The following is a 19377-nucleotide window of genomic DNA, read 5'->3' as shown; positions in this document are numbered from 1 at the left end:
TATATTATATTAACTAACCCTAACTATTACTACCACTTCTACTACTACTATTACTACTACTACTACCAATAATGCCAATAATAATAATAATAAAATATCAGTTAGAAGGAATGAACGCCTTTTCCCATACACACCAAAGTGCGATGCGAATAAGCGTATAAAATTCGCCAAATTGAATGAAGTGATCTGTTGTGTGCAATGTTTGGGGCTGCCTGGCTCACACAACCCATCACGCGTTCACCGTTCCCCCGCAGACAGGCAGCTCGCAGCAGCAGCAGTGGTGTAAAGTAACTAAAAGTACATTTACTTGAGTACTATACCAAGTCCATGTGTGTCAGTGTGATGTCAGTGCGATGTAAAACGGATGTGCCCATATATGGACCTCTCCTCTCCTCTCCTCTCCTCTCCTCTCCTCTCCTCTCCTCTCCTCTCCTCTCCTCTCCTCTCCCCTCCCCTCCTCTCCTCTAATCTCCTCTCCTCTCCTCTCCTCTCCTCTCCTCCCCTCCTCTCCCCTCCTCAGGAAGAACTGCATCCTAGCTGATGAGATGGGTCTTGGTAAGACCATCCAGTCCATAGCGTTCCTCTATGAGATGTATAGGCTGGGCATCAGAGGTCAGTATGTGGACGTTATCTCCTACCTGAGGATTGATTCCTGTGCGTTTTGTTTTTGCTGGGAGCACTTGTCTGCTTTTTGTTTGGCTCTGCACTTTAAAGTAGCTTAGTATTTTAAATATTATTGCATGCCTTGACTTAACGGTGAGACACTTGTGTATATCTTCGTTGTCGGGTGGAAACCTTGTATCTCCAAGTTTCAATTGTGTACGTTCTTTCGCAAAGTAAAGCCCTGCTTCATCATACAAGGCCGTCTCACAAAAGTAGTGAAAACAGCAGATCTACAAGCACACAACGCCTCGTGGTGCGAGGCGTTGTGTGCTTGTAGATCGGCTGTTTTCGCTAGTTTAAATCGTTTTTCACCCGACAGCGACGATATACAGTATACTGTATGTGTATATCTTTGTTGGCACTGCATTGATATGTAGTTCCCATTGTATGAATGAATGGACCATTGTAAAGCGCCTTGAGTTCGCAACTTGCTTAGAAAAGCGCTATCAAATTGCAAACCATTATAGTTAATAGGCTACTTAAATATTATTACTATTTCTGAACACTTTAGCTCTGTATTGTTGATTCTTCTTCCTTCCTATTTTTTTTTTCTTTTTTTTGTTACGCTGTACAAAACATTCCTTTTTTTTCTTTTTCATACTTCCCTGTAACTTTGTAACCTCAAACAGCTGTGCTGCCTCTGGGCAACTGAATTTCCCCCTTGGGATAATAGGTAGGTATCTATCTACAGTATCTATATATCTAGATAATAAAGATATCTATCTATCTATCCAGGCCCCTTCCTGATCATCGCTCCTCTCTCCACCATCACCAACTGGGAGAGAGAGTTCAGGACCTGGACGTGTCTGAACGTCATCGTTTACCACGGATCCATGATCAGCAGGCAGATGATCCATCAGTACGAGATGTTCCATAGAGACACACAGGTGTGTGTGTGTGTGTGTGTGTGTGTGTGTGTGTGCGTGTGTGTGTGTGTGTGTGTGTGTGTGCGTGTGCGTGTGTGCGTGTGTGCGTGTTTGTGTGTGCGTGTGTGCGTGTGTGCGTGTGTGTGTGTGTGTTTGTGTGTGTGTGTGTGTGTGTGTGTGTGCGTGCGCGCGTGCGTGCGTGCCAGATGTTCCAAACAGACATGTGTCACTAAAATCACCCAAAGCGGTACACAGTATCTCTAAAGTCATGTCATCAACATGGATCTGTCCAATTTCCTATATTCCCTCCTGATTGGCTACCATTGCCTTCTAAAGTTTGTGTATGCGACCTACCATCTTACTGGTAATATATAACATGTTATACTGTATATTTCCCGAGATGGGCACTAAAAGTGTTAATAAAGGTGCTTTTAAAGGTAAAGCTCTCTCTTCTCTCTCTCTCTCTCTCTCTCTCTCTCTCTCTCTCTCTCTCTCTCTCTCTCTCTCTCTCATTGTCTCTCAGGGTCTCTCTATCCCGGGTATATTAAAGTTCCATGGCGTCATCACCACCTTTGAGATGATTATGGCCGACTGTCCAGAGCTGAAGAAGCTCCACTGGCGCTGTGTGGTCATCGATGAGGCTCACCGCCTCAAGAACAGGAACTGTAAACTCCTGGAGGGACTCAAAATCATGAACCTGGTGAGATATGCTTTTTTTGACGCTTTTTATACACTTTTTTTGCCACTTTTTTTCGTGTAGATCAGCTTTTTTTTAAGCTCCTAAAAAGTGTCTAAAAATCGTCAAAAAGTGTAAAAAAAGAACAAGAACTCGTAGAAGAATTGTTCAGTAAGAGTCATTAATACAGTATATATTAATGTCTTACAGGAACATAAGGTGCTGTTAACAGGAACCCCTCTCCAGAACTCAGTGGAAGAATTGTTCAGTTTGTTGAACTTCCTGGAACCTCTTCAGTTTCCTTCAGAGAGGAACTTCCTGGAGGAGTTTGGAGACCTGAAGACAGAGGAGCAGGTACGCTCACGCACGCACGCACACGCACACGCGCACGCACACATGAACTTAACTGCCATATCTCCATACAATCTATACCACGCTGTAAGAAAATAAATCTCTGAACATCATTAACGACAGCAGCCATACTCTGTTCAAACTTCTCCCATCCAAAAAATCACCCACCATCCGTTTCACCAATAGTCTTTCTGCCCAGGCAGTCAGGTTTCAAACATACTGTAGGCACTGCACGCACTTTGAAGCTGTACACTCAGGGTTCCCGCGGGTCCTTAAAAAGTCTTAAATTGTCTTAAATAAAGAATCGTGAATTTAAGGTCTTAAAAAGTCTTAAATTTGACCAAATCTGACCGTAGGTATTACATTTGAAGATGATGTTTTTAAGGCTCATGGGACAATTAAGCCATAAACATTTGTACGTATTCATTTGATTAGTTCATTTGATTTATTAATATTAGACGATGAGAGACCGCTAACAGGCTGAAGCGAGCAGCAGTCAGTGGGAAGAGGAGCTTGCGTGTTGTTCTCGGCTCCGCCCGTTGTGTCAGTACTGTGGTGATGTATGTGGATGCGGAAGAGGGTAGTTTAGTTTTTTAACAAAACAAGCGCTCCTTTCCCTAGCCTACCGTCACATCAACTGCCCTCCCTGTTATGTAGCGTAGCGCTCTCACATGACACTGTGAATGAGCACAGATGAGAGCATACAAGTAAACACACTTGGCGTGTAGTGGAGTTCTGGTTGTGGGCTGTGGAGTGGACTTCTTAAAAAGTTTTAGATTAAGACAATTTGCGATGCGGCCGTGCGCGATTCTGCGTTGATGCGGGGATGTGACATAATCGATGTTTGTTGATTTTCCTCAACCATGAGGAATTCGCTAGCCTAGCTACATGCTAAGGCTATATTGTCCCGTTCCTTCTTCTGCCTGTGAGACAGAATGAAGCTGACAGTAGTGATGTGTCGTTCATGAGTGATTCGTTCATAAGATTCGAATCATTAGCATGACTCGTGAACGATTCGTTCAAATCCCTGAAATGGGTCGTTCACACTTTCGTTCACACCCCCGCCCCTCCCCCTAAAAGCCCCGGCCAGCAGACATGATGCGAGGGCAGGCTGTACTCGCGACGTGTTTTTCACGGGACGATCGCACTATGAACGAATCATTTGAACAAATCTTTTGAACGGATCATTACCATGAACGTGAACGAAATGATCCGATCACTGAAATGAACGGGATTGCCCATCACTAGCTGACAGTCATAAAGTCATTAGTCAGCCCGTTTTCAAAGAGGAGAATCCACCAATCATCTGTGATTTACAACAGCTGTTGTACCGAGCGTTTTTACGTTCTACACGGTACACGCTCATCAATACACCGCTCATCAATACACCCTCTCCTGACTTGAGTCCCGTTCACTCAGTAATATAATAATTTTACTCATTGACCAGGGTTGCCAACATTAGACAGTCAGAATTCAGGAGATTTTTGGGGGGGCATATGGAACTCTGATTTTGATAATTTTATTACACTTGCTGTACTTGCACTGGAAAAGGATGGGTACAATTTCAGCAATTAAAACGCCAGAAGTAGGTGTATAGAATTTGATTTTATAACTGAAGCAATGTAAGACCCATATGTATAGGCCTACTAATATTCACTACTTAAGTGGATATCTCACTATGATTACATGCACTGCCCACACCCTTAAGCAGGGGATCTGGGGGTCCGTTCTGGGGGAGGACTAGTGATCTCAGACTGTCTGAGATTAACATTGAGGGGTGGCATTCTCAGCTGTGATATATGCCTTGTCTTCTAAGACAAGTCCCTAACTTGGCTATTTGGATCTGTATATCATAGGCTTTATTATATTTTTATTGTATATTAATATTTTATTTTATTTTTTCCCAACATTTTGCTGCTTGTATGTATGAGTCAGTAAATACAGCATCTTGTAGTTGTAATTCACTGCAGAAGCTGGGTTTATGGGTTCAAAAGACAATATTGTGCAGTGCATCTCCAATTCTGAATAATGGTGACAGGCCACGGTGGTCTGCTGACCCACCTGCTGTCCGAATACACACACGATCCCCAAGTTGTTGTTCTCCCTCCCAGCCGTTCGCCCTGGGTGTCTATCCAGCGTAAAGATAATCGGGGGTGAAATTATTTACTATTCTGTCCCTATCGTGACATAACTCGGACTGCGCTGAGTCGGCTCATGCGACCTTCGCAACGCTCGGCATGGCTACTCGCTTGCTTTAGCTCGCTCGGCAGTGTCTCACGTGGATCAAGGTCGCCTGAGACGACGCGCCTCCGTCATCTCCACCGTCAGCGCGGTGAGCGTGAGGTAGGGCGAACCGCCCGGGAGGGCGATTTGGGTCTTAAATTACATTTGTTGAGGTCTTAAAAAGGTCTTAAAAAGTCTTAAATTTTACTTTTAAAATGGTGCAGGAACCCTGACACTGTTTCACTGTATGTATGGTATGGGATTGGGGTGTGTAATTGTATGTTTATGTCTGTTGGGACTTGTGTAGCCTACATGCTATGTAGGTCTACACTTCTTTTGTGTCTTTAAGGGTGAGAATGCTCCTAGTGCAAGCATTTCGCCTTGGAAAACAAGGAAGTGCTGATCAAATAGAATCCATTTTCTGATACTGCGTCGTCTATTTCTCGCCTCAAATGTTTTAAAAAACATTCTTGATAGCAATGTTTTAGTTCTAAATGACGCTGTGTGTTTGTTTACATGGCTGACATGTTGGTTACAGCATAAAGTTCACACAGTGCAGCCTGAGTGCAGCAGGTGTTCTGAGCCTTTGATTAGACAGTGGTCTGTTATCAAGAAATAACACACCGCTGATTTCAGCGATTGACCAATCAGAATCAAGCCTTCAACCAAGCCGTGTAATAATGTGATGTAATGTAATAAAGTAATAATGTAATGTAATCTAATTCCAGGTAAAGAAGCTGCAGGCCATCCTGAAGCCCATGATGTTGAGGAGACTGAAGGACGATGTTGAGAAGAACCTCGCTCCTAAAGAAGAGACCATCATAGAGGTAGGTGGCTGTGCGTGCGTGCGTGCGTGCGTGCGTGCACGCGTGTGTGTGGGTTAATAAGAATATTGTCCTTTGGTGTTTATCTTCACCAGGTCAGGTTGACCAACATGTTTATCTCCGCCAGGTCGGGTCGACCGGCATTAAAGTGTTTATATCTTTGCCAGGTGGAGTTGACAAACATGCAGAAGAAGGACTACAGAGCATAGAGAACACACTGGTGTCTCATATATTAGTGGACAGCACCATCTAGTGGCAGGGAATGTGTTTTAAACTCTTTTATTTTATTGTATTTAAAGATTTGTTTTTGGGCTTTTTTATGCCTTTATTTGATAGGATAGTAGACTGACAGGAAATGGGGAGAGATATGGGGAATGACATGTGGCAAAGGTCGTCCGGATCGGGAATCGAACCAGCGACGCCAGCATGCATCATAGCCTAGTATGTGGTTTGCGCCTTGACCACTAGGCCAGCGGGCGCCCCTGTGTTTTAAACTCTTTATCTCCGCCAGGTCGGGTGGTCCAGCATTAACATGTTTATATCTCCGCCAGGTGGAGTTGACCAACATGCAGAAGAAGTACTACCGAGCCATCCTGGAGAAGAACTTCAACTTCCTGTCCAAAGGAGCCAATCAGCACAACATGCCCAACCTGATCAACACCATGATGGAGCTACGCAAGTGTTGTAACCACCCCTATTTAATTACTGGTACGACCCATTTATAAACACCCCTATCTTATTACTGGTTAGTATGATCCATATGTAATACATGAAAAGGGGGATGACAAGCACATCCATTACCCAAGTTGGGCAGGTGCTAAGCGACGAATAGATACTAGAAAAAGACAAAGCGCTAGCACACTGTGGGCTCACATGCGAAACAAGTGCTTTTATTGCACCAAATACAGGCCGTGACATTTCGAGCACACTGCTCTTCTTCAGACTGAAGCACAGTCTGAAGAAGACGTCTGAAGAAGAGCAGTGTGCTCGAAACGTCACGACCTGTATTTGGTACAATAAAAGCACTTGTTTCGCATGTGAGCCCACAGTGTGCTAGCGTTTTATGTCTTTTTCTATGATCCATATGTAAACACCCCTACCCTGGAGCTACGCATGTAACCATCCTTATCTTATTAATGGTATGATCCATATGCAAATACCCCTATCTTATTACTGGTACGATCCATCTCTCTCTCTCTCTCTCTCTCTCTCTCTCTCTCTCTCTCTCTCTCTCTCTCCCTCCATCCAATAGGAGCGGAGGAGAAGATCTTGGAGAGCTTCAGGAAGAGTCACAGTCCCGAGGCGCCAGACTTCGGTCTCCAGGCGATGATCCAGGCTGCAGGGAAGCTGGTGCTCATCGACAAGCTGCTGCCCAAGCTGCTGTCAGGAGGACACAAAGTCCTGGTCTTCTCTCAGATGGTCCGCTGTCTGGACATACTGGAGGACTATCTGATACAGAGACGGTGATTATTTTATGTTTATATATACCACTATCTGATACAGAGACGGTGATTATTTTATGTTTATATATACCACTATCTGATACAGAGACGATGATTATTTTATATTTATATATACGACTATCTGATACAGAGAGGGTGATTATTTTATATTTATATCTACGACTATCTGATACAGAGACGGTGAATATTTTATATTTATATATACGACTATCTGATACAGAGATGGTAAGATGTTTATTATTATATATATATACTGTATATCTTATATATGTCTGGTGTTCTCCCAGATGGTTAGGTGTTTGGATATACTGGAAGACTATCTGATACAGAGTCGTAGTTTACTATCACGACCGTGTCTGTCCGGACGGGCTAACGCCTGACATGGTTCCCCTGACACATCACTGTGACATCACAGTGATGTCAGATACTCAGAGCAGGGATCTCCATATATGGGCATAAACAGGTGACATCACACAGAGATTCTGTTAGGGATCTCCATATATGGGCATAAAAGGGATTGTATCCCAGATGATGCCCTGTTGGGAGAACCACACTAACAGAATCCATATATGGCCAGATGAGAACCTGTTTCTGTTTGCGGATGACTCGTCTTCATTAACGGGCGAAGCAGCGCACACCTCGTGGCGCGCTCTGCTTGCGCACAAGTAGGCCATGTGTGGCCTGCTTGAGCGTGAGGCGCAAGTTGGCACCTCGACCGAGTGCAGTTCTAGTTGTGGGCTCGCCTGAAAGGCGAGAACACTATGTTATCTTCATTATTTATTTACCAAGTTTCACCACAGACAGTACAAAGGCAGGCCCCTTAGCCAATGAGGCGCAATTGGTGGAAAAACATCTGGGAGTGGTGTTAGCTGGAGTATTGGTTGAGCTTCACATGACAGTTTGCACGCTGCAGAATATGGTCACGTTGGTAAACATAAGAAATGAAGGAAAAACAAACAATTTATTTTATTAAGAGTTTTTATTTTAGTTATTTTTTTTTATTATTTCTTTACGAGCGAGCCCACCCTGTTTCGTAGGAACAGTGCTTCTAGTTGTAATTAATTGTCATTCTTCCGGGGCGCCCGCTGGCCTGGTGGTCAAGGCGCATACCACATACTAGGCTATGATGCCTGCTGGCGTCGCCGGTTCGATTCCCGATCCGGACGACCTTTGCCACATGTCATTCCCCATCTCTCTCCTCATTTCCTGTCAGTCTACTGTCCTATCGAATAAAGGCATAAAAAAGCCCACAAAACAAATCTTTAAAAAAAAAAATGTAATTCTTCCAGCTACACATACGAGCGCATCGACGGCCGTGTCCGTGGGAACCTGCGTCAGGCGGCCATCGACCGTTTCTGTAAACCCGACTCAGACCGCTTCGTCTTCCTGCTGTGTACCAGAGCTGGAGGTCTGGGGATAAACCTGACTGCTGCGGACACCTGCATTATCTTTGATTCTGACTGGAACCCTCAGAATGACCTACAGGTAATACTACTATATACTACCCCCTATCCTACCTACACCCTAACCCAGGGTTCCCCAATTAGTTTTCCCCAAGGGCCGAATTATGTCTTGGGTACCAAGCCGAGGGCCACAACATTGCAGGGGGCGACGGTGACGTTCCCGCTACTCCAGCGACAGTTCAGATATCGTCGTTGTCGGGTGAAAATCTTGTATGTCCAAAACCGTTCTACAAGCACACAACGAGGCGCTGTGTGCTTGTAGATATGCTGTTTTCACTACTTTTGTGCGACTGCCTTGTATGATTTGCGAAAAAACATACAAATTTGGAGATACGAGATTTCCACCCGACAACGACGATATACTAGTGTTGTTGCTGCTCTTATACCACCATTATTACTGGGGTTGGTGGGGGCCAGACAGTAGCCCCCCGCGGGCCGGAAATGGCCCGCGGGCCGCCTATTGGGGAACCCTGCCCTACCCCCTAACCCCTACCCCATAACTTTAACCCCTAACCTAACCCTGTACCAGAGCTGGAGGCCTGGGCAGTTAGTTTAGTGTTAGTTTAGTTTATTTCAGTCAGTCTGTTTTTGTGGTATCTTACAAATATTTCATGGTAAATACAAAGAAAAATAGTCTTAAAGAAAAATAAACCACATGTTTGACCAAAAAGGTGTAGGCTGAAGCCATAGCTTATGCCTACCCTTTTACAAAAACAGAGAGAAGATGAAACATGTCAAATGGAAAGAGAAAACTAAAACAACAAATACAGAACTACTGTTGTACTTCTCCCCATGATTTCATGTACATAAAGCAATTATTGATTGATCACGTGTGTGTGTGTGTGTGTGTGTGTGTGTGTGTGTGTGTGTGTGTGTGTGTGTGTGTGTGTGTGTGTGTGTGTGTGTGTCCGTCCGTCCGTCCGTCCGTCCGTCCGTCCCACAGGCCCAGGCTCGCTGCCACAGGATTGGCCAGAGCAAAGCGGTGAAGGTTTACCGTCTGATCACCAGGAACTCCTACGAGAGAGAGATGTTTGACAAGGCTTCACTGAAACTGGGCCTGGATAAAGCTGTTCTACAAGACATCAACCGCAAGGGTTCTTTGAACGGGGTGAGTTCAGGTAATATAATGTGTGTGTGTGTACATGCAGGTGGTTCAGGTAATATAATGTGTGTGTGTGTGTACATGCAGGTAACGCAGCTCAGTAAGCTAGAAGTGGAGGACCTCTTAAGGAAGGGAGCGTACGGAGCTCTGATGGACGAGGAAGACGAAGGATCAAAGTTCTGTGAGGAGGACATCGACCAGATCCTCCAGAGACGAACCCAGACCATCACCATCCAATCAGAGGGCAAGGGATCCACCTTTGCTAAGGTGAGAACCAATCAGAGGGCAAGGGATCCACCTTCGCTAAGGTGAGAACCAATCAGAGGGCAAGGGATCCACCTTCGCTAAGGTGAGAACCAATCAGAGGGCAAGGGATCCTCCTTCGCTAAGGTGAGAACCAATCAGAGGGCAAGGGATCCTCCTTCGCTAAGTTGATCTCCTTAACCCATTCACAAAAAGAGAGTGTCTCATCCTTGTAGATAATTGTCTACTCTTAATTTATTAAAAAGAAAAAGAAAAGGGGGTTACAAATGATTAAGCTTTGTAAACTAATTTAGCTGGGGACCCCCTGGTAACCCCCAATGACTCCGGACCCCACTTTGAGAAGCACTGCCTTAAACCACTTCAAACCCTCTATGTTGACTTTAGTATCAACTACACTTTGTCCCATAATGATGTTCCTCTTTATCAAATTCAAATATCATCATAACAGATTAGATGGGGTTGTTTTTTGCCTCTACCACTTGTTAATGGATGGAATAACAGTACCCTAAGAAAAAAAAAGGAGCGATGGAAAAACAGATCAGTAAAATGGATTTAATGTTTCAGTTTTGGTATCCAATCAGGATAGAGTGGGGCATACGTTCTCTGACCCAGAAGGGTGGGGATACGAGCCGCTGAATCTCAGCAGCCAATAGCATTTGTTCACCATCTAAGTTTTTTTCAGGAGCTGGCCAGAGCTCTTAACTCATTTAGTGCCCATGAAATTAACGGATTATAAAGTCCACGATGCCAGTCTCAGGTTGGCATCACCCCCGTTATCTTATTTTGAAGGCCAGAAGTCCACAGCGCAAACACTTCCGGTCTGACGTCATCGCGTCCTGCGCCGGAACCGATCCTTGTCCACGTGGAGTTGTGTAATGGCGGACCGGAGCTTTTATACATGTGTAACATAAGCGAGCATCTGCCTCCATCCTCGCTTCTAAAGTGTAGTTTTGAGATAATGGACATTAAAGATGAGATCGGCCGTCCACCTCAATGTTATGGATGGGACTATTTTGTGCTCGTGGAGCTGTGATGATGCGAAATCAGCGACGGATTTCGTCTCCGGACCTCCGGCCATTGTACTCGGTAATGTATCCGCCGTTACAGTAATATATTACTTTTCACGAGTATACTCGGGATTGGCACTCCGGGTACTCGAGTACTTTTCACGAGTCTTCGCGGGATTGGCACTATATGAGTTAATTGCTCCCTTTGAGCTTCAAAGGGATTGTGCACTGAGGTAATTGATTGGGCCATAAAAGTGTCAAGTGTTCATTAGTGATCACCTCTCAATGAAAGTATCAAAGACAACTACTTGTTTGATGCCTGTCATAGGAGGGGGGGGGGGGGCGTGTTTGTAAACACACAGACTCGCCTGATTGGCTGAACCACATTACTGGGGGCTTTACCCAGACTTGTCTTTCTTGAATGAAATGCCTGGATTCCGAGGCTAGTGTGTCTGTGTGTCTGTTTCCTCCAGGCCAGCTTCGTGTCGTCGGGGAACAGAACGGACATCTCTCTGGACGATCCAAACTTCTGGCAGAAATGGGCGAAGATCGCTGAGCTGGAGATTGACTCCAAGTCAGAGAAGGTAAGAGGTTTTTAAAGTAATAATAATAACTTATTAACAATAAGTATATTAAACTAGTAAAATGCCTCAGGGCAACAAGGGCGAAGTCGTGAATAGAAGCCTGCAGGATAACCTCGCCCACCAGGCTTTCTGAGGGAAAGCCTGGTGATCGTTAACATCGGGCGGTTTGATCCGGTCTAGGCGGAAACCACAAGCCGAAGAAGCGGCGCCGCTTTGTTTTGGTTCCCTCCATTTGTTTCCCCAATCCCTATTAAAATGCTCGAGTAGACTAGTGTAGTCTTGCCAGTCGCTACGAGTTGGAATAAAAGATACATATCCCAAACACATTTTTCAAAAGCAAAACTCCTCCGCACCAAGGAGTTTATTAGGTAGGCCCTAAAAGTATGTCCTTGAGCGCAGGGGAATTATTTTGGGTTAAAACTGAATCCGGTTTGATTGTTCCGGCAAATTGTAGTCCTTTGAGTACTACAACATGACGTAAAGTGGTTTCCTCTCCCCACCGGATCAAACCTCAAAAAGTGAAGTGATCCCAGACTACCTGCAGGAAGGTCTGCCTGCAGGCAGGCCTGCAGGGCCTACGTCACCCAGGCTTTACTGCCCCCTAGTGGTTCAGGACTTTCCCCTGGTAGTAAAACTCTGTGGATCACATTTACGTCGGGGCGGCCGCCGCTCCACTCCCATCCGACGTTGGGGCCTCGGCCTGGGACGGCCCAGTGGTACATTCTGCCACAGTGTATTGTCCATTTAGGGCTCTCTCTCTCTGTCTCTGTCTCTCCCAGGAGTCTCTGGTGATCGACACGCCCCGGGTTCGTAAGCAGACTCGTCACTACAACTCGTTTGAAGACGATGAGCTGATGGAGTTCAGTGAACTGGACAGTGACTCAGAGGAGAGGCCGTGTAGGACCAGACGACTGGGAGAACGAGCTAGACGATACCTGAGAGCTGAATGCTTTAGAGTGGAGAAGAACCTGCTGATATATGGGTAATACTGTTACTACTACTACTATTAATACTATAATACTATTACTACTACTACTACTACTACTACTACTACTACTACTAGATATCTGAGAGCTGAGTGCTTTAGAGTGGAGAAGAACCTGCTGATATATGGGTAATATTGTTACTACTACTATTAATACTAATACTACGACTGTTACTTCTACAATTAATACTATATTAATACTACTACTACTATTACTACTATTAATAATAGATACCTGAGAGCTGAGTGCTCTAGAGTGGACAAAAACCTGCTCATCTATGGGTAATATTGTTACTATAATATTGATAATAATTATTATAATAATACATCAAACTTATTTAACGCTTTTTTAGGTACTCAAAGTCGCTTTACAAAACAAAATACAATTAAAAAACTTTTAGAAAATACTTCAAATGCTAAAAGGCTAAAAAAGGACGCAGAACACATTTTTAATTACTGAGAGGGATAGTAAAGTTCGGAAGGTAAAGCAAGTCTAAAGAGGTGGGTTTTGAGGGAGGCTTTGAACACGGCAAGGGTGGGGGCGGCTTTTATGTGTGGAGGGAGTGGGTTCCAAAGGGTGGGGGCTGCAACTGAAAAAGCTCTGTCGCCCCAGGTGCATTTTTTTTTTGCTTTATGGGTGAATTCCAGGAGGATGGCATTGCCAGACCTGAGGGGCGGGAGGGAACACAGGGTTTTGACGAGGTCAGAGAGATAGCAAGGAGCCAGGTTGTTGAGGGCTTTGTAGGTGGTGATCAGTATTTTGAAGTCGATTCTGTATTTTACTGGTCTCTTGATGGGGTTTGGTGAGGAGCAGCAGAGTTTTGCACATATTGCAGTTTCTTGAGAACTTTGGAGGCACCGTAGAGGAGGCTGTTGCAGTAGTGGAGTCTGGATGTGATGAAGGCATGGATGAGTGTTTCTGCAGCAGTTTGGGATGGTGTGGGATGGAGGCGGGCAATGTTTCAGAGGTGGAAAAAGGCTGTTTAAACTACTACTACCAGTAAGACTCCCTAATCGGGAGATAAGCAACCGTCACGTCCGTTTTTTTATGTCAATATATGTGTTTTTTTTATATATTCTTTCTAATATGACGTTTATTTACACTTTTAAAGGGTAAGCATAATAAGCTCAGGCTTCAGCTTATACCTTTTTTGGTCTGATTTTCTTTTTTTAGTTTTTCCCCCTATGAAAGGGAAACAAAGAACTGTATTGTTTTTAATCTATCACAAAAGACCAAAATAAACTACTACTACTACTAAGGTCACATACACAAACTTTAGAAGGCAATGGTAGCCAATCAGGAGGGAATATGGGACATGGGACAGATCCATGTTGATGACATGACTTTAGAGATACTGTGTACCGCTTTTTGTGATTTTAGGGCAAAATCTGTAGAAGCAGTGTTAATGTCTCTCTCTCTCTCTCTCTCTCTCTCTCTCTCTCCCTCCAGGTGGGGTCGCTGGAAGGACATAATGAATCTGGGTCGTTTTAAATGGCACCTGACAGAACGAGACATGGAGGTGGTCTGCAGGTGATCATTACTGTATTATACTATGTTGTATTACTTTACTGTATTATTCACACATATGACTGTCATATGTATTAACACACATATGACTGTTATATGTTTTAACTACTGTATCATACACACATATGACTGTCACATGTGTTAACTACTGTATCATACACATTAACTACTGACAGAACGAAACATGGAGGTGATCTGCAGGTGATCTTTACCCTCTATTTGTCATTTACTACTCAATTTATGTAAATATGTTACAGCCCGCAAACTCTATGGGCAGATGGACCGTGACATATTCACTATTACACCAGTTTTTAAAAAAATAGATGGGTTCATTTATTTACAAAAGGCAAGGTAAAATAGTGATGTTTACAAAGTGTTTCTCCTTTCGTTAACAATAAAAGCAGTAGAAAAATGTATGAAATACTTTTTCTATGCTATACTGATAACTAGATGTTAGGAGACTAGTAACAGGCATTGACACTAAGGCTTGCCCACCTGCCCTCGGCAGGTAAATAAAACCTTCGGGCAGGTGGAGTTTGCTTTCAGGTTGCCCGACGGGGCAAGTGCTTGTTTGAGAGGGGACACAACCTGACTTCTGATCTGTGGAATAGAGCACTGCTTACCTATAATGTGCTGTTTTCACTGTTGCTACTAGAGATGCGCGGATAGCGGTTTTAGCCGCGGTGGACCGCGGTGATCCGCGGTGCAGTCGGATTTGGATCAATCAAATATAATTATTAATTAATTTCGGATATCCGCGGATGAAATAATGCAGGAAATAAATTATGGCCTAATATATCTATCAATAAAAAGCGAAATCTAGGTATGCTTGTGTCTGTGTTAGTGTGTGTTATTTTGTATACTTTGTAAAGTAACCACCATTTTTCATGAGGCAATGTGCAGTCCACGATAAAACTAAACAGCTGTGTCCACTTAAACGGCATCACGGCATGCATCGTCGCACTCATCATTACCTCTTGTTGCGCTGCGCTTAAAAGTGAATCTCTCCATAGTCCATATTGTAAAGTACTGTACAGTAGGTAAGTTAAACTTCCCACTAAGTTGTGTTTGTTCCTCTCGCTTTCGCTCTCTCCCTCGCTCTCTCTTTCTCTTGTGTGTCTGACTCTGTCTGCCTGCATGTCTGGTTGGTCTGCATCGACGCACAGCACCGACTCCAAAAAAAAAAAAAGAAAGAAAAAAAGACGAACGGAGACATTCCGTAGGCTAGATCAATGCATTTCTGTGATCGCACAACTAAGAAAACTAACAGGGAATAGCCTACCAGAAAATAATATTAGCCTAATAATAAGGGTAATAATAATAATAATACTTTTGAAGTTGCGGATGAGGATGGTGCGGATTTATAAATTGGATGATATAATTAATGCGGTTGGATAATGGGCGGATAATGAATTTGCGCGGATGGATTCGGATGACTTCAGAAGCCTATCCGCGCATCACTAGTTGCTACACTTAAAAATATAAAATGGGTGTGATTGAACATATTCAATCATAGCTATTTAGGAATTTGGATACAAAATTTGGTATGACAGTTTTTATCGCACAGCCCCAGAAAGTAAAACAAAATAAGCGTTAAATTGAACCATAATTCAAATTCTACCTATCATTTTATAATGCACAATTTACTTTTCGGGCAAGTGGGCATGACTTTTGGGCAAGTAGAACATGACCTGTACTTGCCCAACTGGCAAGTGCCTCTGAGACCTTAGTGTCAACCCCTGTAGTAAGGCCTGGCTCGGAGCGAAACTAACAAAACAAACAAACAACACATAACAAAATAATGGTCTAAACACAAAAGAACAGAACATAAATAGGCTATAAATAAATGAGAACTGACAAACAACAAGGGCAACACACTGTAGTTCTGGGGAAACCTTATTTTCACTGGATAAACTTCACTAGATAAACTTCTCCCCTGCCATTGGAAATTGATGGAATCAATGGGAATGGGAATCAATGGGAGTGGGAATCAACAGGGAATCAATGGGATAGGGAATCAATAGGGAACCAATGGGAGTGGAAACCAATAGGGAATCAATGGGAATTATTATCATTAACATTGTGTTAACTGTGTATGTGGAGGGCTCTTCTGGTCTACTGTCTGAAACACTACAACGTTTAGTAGTATTAGTATTATAGTATTAGTATAATTATTAGTATTATCATTAACATTGTGTTAACTGTGTGTCTCCAGGGCTCTGCTGGTCTACTGTCTCCGACACTACAAAGGCGACGACAAAATCAAGAGTTTCATCTGGGATCTGATCACCCCCAGCAAGGAGGGCCAGGACACCACCCTACTCAACCACTCTGGTTAGCATTCTGCCATTCACTTACACTACAGCGTTAGCACTGCAGCTAACAACCACTCTGGTTAGCTTTCTGCCATTCACTTACATTACAGCGTTAGCACTGCAGCTAACACCCACTCTGGTTAGCTTTCTGCCATTCACTTACATTACAGCGTTAGCACTGGAGCTAACAACCACTCTGGTTAGCATTCTGCCATTGACTTACATTACTCCTCTCCTCTCCTCTCCTCTCCTCTCCTCTCCTCTCCTCTCCTCTCCTCTCCTCCCCCCAGGTCTTTCGGCTCCGGTTCCGCGGGGCAGGAAGGGTAAGAACCAGAAGAAGAACCAGCCGAACGTTCCAGAGGTGAAGAGTGCTGATTGGCTGGTGCACTGCAACCCCGAGGTGGTTCTACAAGACGATTCCTACAAGAAGCATCTGAAACAACACTGCAACAAGTAACTATTATTAACTTACTACTATTACCAACCCTATTCTACCCCTAGTCTATCCCTAAGACCTAACCCTAACCCTAAGACCTAACACCCTAACCCCGAGGTTGTTCTACAAGACCACTCCTACGAGAAGCACCTGAAACAATACTGCAACAAGTAACTAATTTTAACTTATTACTATTACCAACCCTATTCTACCCCTACTGTCCCTAAGACCTAACCCTAAACCTAAGACCTAACACTAAACCTAAGACCTAACACCCTAACCCAACACTGAGGTGGTTCTACAAGACCACTCCTACAAGAAGCACCTGAAACAACACTGCAACAAGTAACAGTTAATAATAGTTTCTGCCTCGGAAGTATCGCAGGATTCGGTTGCCAGACAGGAAACGTGGACAGTCTCGCGATACTTGGCACGTTTAGAAACAAACTTTGTGCTCTTTAGATACCGCTATAAAATGACACAGTGCACACATCAAAAATCAACACAGCAGAAACAAATGTATGACATGCCTTCTTTTATTTTCCTGAGCTGAGTATGTTATAAAGCTCTCAATTGTTGAGAAATAGTGTTTATTCATGAGCTGGTCCCAGGCTGCTCCACAGTCTTCCACTGACTCCAGTGCATTCTACTGAACTTCCGGCTGCAGTTTGGCACCCATGGTGCAACGAATCTGCCGGTTGGAATGGCGAGATAGCGAACATTACGTTGGTGTCTCTTCCTTCTAAAAAATCCTTGGCGTAAACAAGGAAGCAATGCTTTCGGGGACAGGATACAGGGAGCCGTTGTCCCGCCCCCTGTTTCCTGTTCTGGACATCCGTATCCAACGGATAGTGGGGAATCTAGTGTACAAAAAAAAAAGAAGTTTGATCGGCGATCATACTTTAATTGTTTTATAGCGATTAAAGCATATTACATTCTCTCTCTCTCTCTCTCTCTCTCTCTCTCTCTCTCTCTCTCTCTCTCTCCTCTCTCTCTCTCTATCTCTCTCTCTCTCTCTCTCTCTCCCTCTCTCTCTCTCTCTCTCCCCCCCCCCCCCCCCCCCCCCCCCAGGGTGTTGTTGAGGGTGAGGATGTTGTACTATCTGAAGGTGGAGGTGTTGGGAGAGGCTGCTAACCAGGCTGTAGAAGGACTTCCATACAGGTTATATATTATATTATATTATATTATATTATATTATATTATATTATATTATATTTAATAGGGTTATGTATATGTTATGTATATTATCATCACTGTGACTGTCTGGCCAAAACCTACATTTTTGAGGTTTTTGATTTGTTGGCATAAATCAGGGCTATTGAACACCCTTTACATCTGAGTGTTGCTTCAAAAAAGAATGAACCAATGGAAAGTAGTAAAAAGTGCTTGGGACAAAACGTCCTAACTACCAGCTAACTCCACCCGATTGGCCACCCGATTCATAAATATGTGCTATTGAACACCCTTTACGTCTGTGTGTTGGTTAAAATAATATTGAACCAATGAAAAGTAGTAAAAAGCCTTTTGGTCAAAACCTCCTAACCTCCTCATTTTCCAATTTTGTTTTCCCTCGGTCTGACAGCATAGATATTGTATTAATAGGGTTATGGTATATGTTTATATTTACAGTAAGGTTGAAGTGTCTCTACCAGACATCGACTACATGGACAGACAGATGTTATTGTATTGAGTGTTATTGTATCTATTAATAGGGTTATTAATGTTTATATCTACAGTAAGGTGGAAGTGACTCTACCAGACAGATAGGGTTATTGTATCTATTAATAGGTTTATTGTATATATATATGTATTTACAGTAAGGTGGACGTGACTCTACCAGACATCGACTACATGGAGATTCCAGCTTCATGGTGGGATGCAGATGCTGACAAATGTCTTCTGCTGGGAGTTCATAAACATGGTATTATTATTATTATTATTATTATTATAAATACAGTGAGGAGGGGTCATGATAGTGGAATTGAAACTCTCAAAAGATCAACAAACCTTGACTCAGAAACGATGTTAAAAGATAATTGAACACATGTATTTACAGCGCTGTAACAGTAGTCATTACACCAACCACACACAGCCCTCCCCTAACAGTCCATTCATAATGGTCTAGTTTCTCACAGTCATCAAAGAGCAGATAGCAGAATAAACCCTGGTTCTCTGTTCACAGCTTTTTAAGAAACAAACTCATCCATGTTAACGCTTACTGCCTAATTAAGGATTTAAGGATGTCTTATACTGCCATCAAAGTAGCTTACCTTTGCGATTTTATAGAAAAAATATACATCCATTATTTCCAACTGCAATCTTTTGTAAAAGACAGGCGTATCTGTCAGCGAGTTGTGAAAAAAAATTGTGTGTGTGTGTGTGTGTGCGTGTGTGCGTGCGTGCGTGCGTGCGTGCGTGCGTGTGTGCGTGCGTGCGTGCGCGTGCAGGGTATGAGCGCTATAATGCCATGCGCGCGGACCCTGAGCTGTGCTTCCTGGAGAGGGTGGGGATGCCTGATGATGTCATCGATGATGTCACAACCCTGTCTGCTGAGGGGGGTGTTGACCTCACCGACAGGTGACACACACACACACACACTTGCACGCACACACATGAACGTGAGGGTT

The 19377-nt window shown here is 43.7% G+C and overlaps 1 protein-coding gene across 1 annotated transcript in view; it reads left to right on the top strand.

The window, feature by feature from the left end:
* Positions 1–19377, top strand: part of chd6 (chromodomain helicase DNA binding protein 6) — a gene marked incomplete at its 3' end in the record, with an annotated part of 85219 nt that overhangs the window by 26256 nt on the left and 39586 nt on the right. Inside the window, 18 exon segments of the mRNA XM_080727999.1 lie at positions 521–612; positions 1399–1550; positions 2053–2229; positions 2416–2559; positions 5508–5606; positions 6155–6311; positions 6856–7066; positions 8356–8551; positions 9473–9637; positions 9719–9898; positions 11376–11486; positions 12266–12468; positions 13922–14002; positions 16215–16333; positions 16605–16767; positions 17822–17911; positions 18568–18671; positions 19198–19327. Coding sequence (XP_080584125.1) covers positions 521–612; positions 1399–1550; positions 2053–2229; positions 2416–2559; positions 5508–5606; positions 6155–6311; positions 6856–7066; positions 8356–8551; positions 9473–9637; positions 9719–9898; positions 11376–11486; positions 12266–12468; positions 13922–14002; positions 16215–16333; positions 16605–16767; positions 17822–17911; positions 18568–18671; positions 19198–19327 — 2574 coding nt within the window.

Source organism: Nannobrachium achirus (genome assembly GCF_963921795.1).
Source record: "Nannobrachium achirus genome assembly, chromosome: 6".
In the NCBI taxonomy this organism is placed as follows: domain Eukaryota; kingdom Metazoa; phylum Chordata; class Actinopteri; order Myctophiformes; family Myctophidae; genus Nannobrachium; species Nannobrachium achirus.
This window is presented reverse-complemented; position numbering and strand designations above follow the sequence as displayed.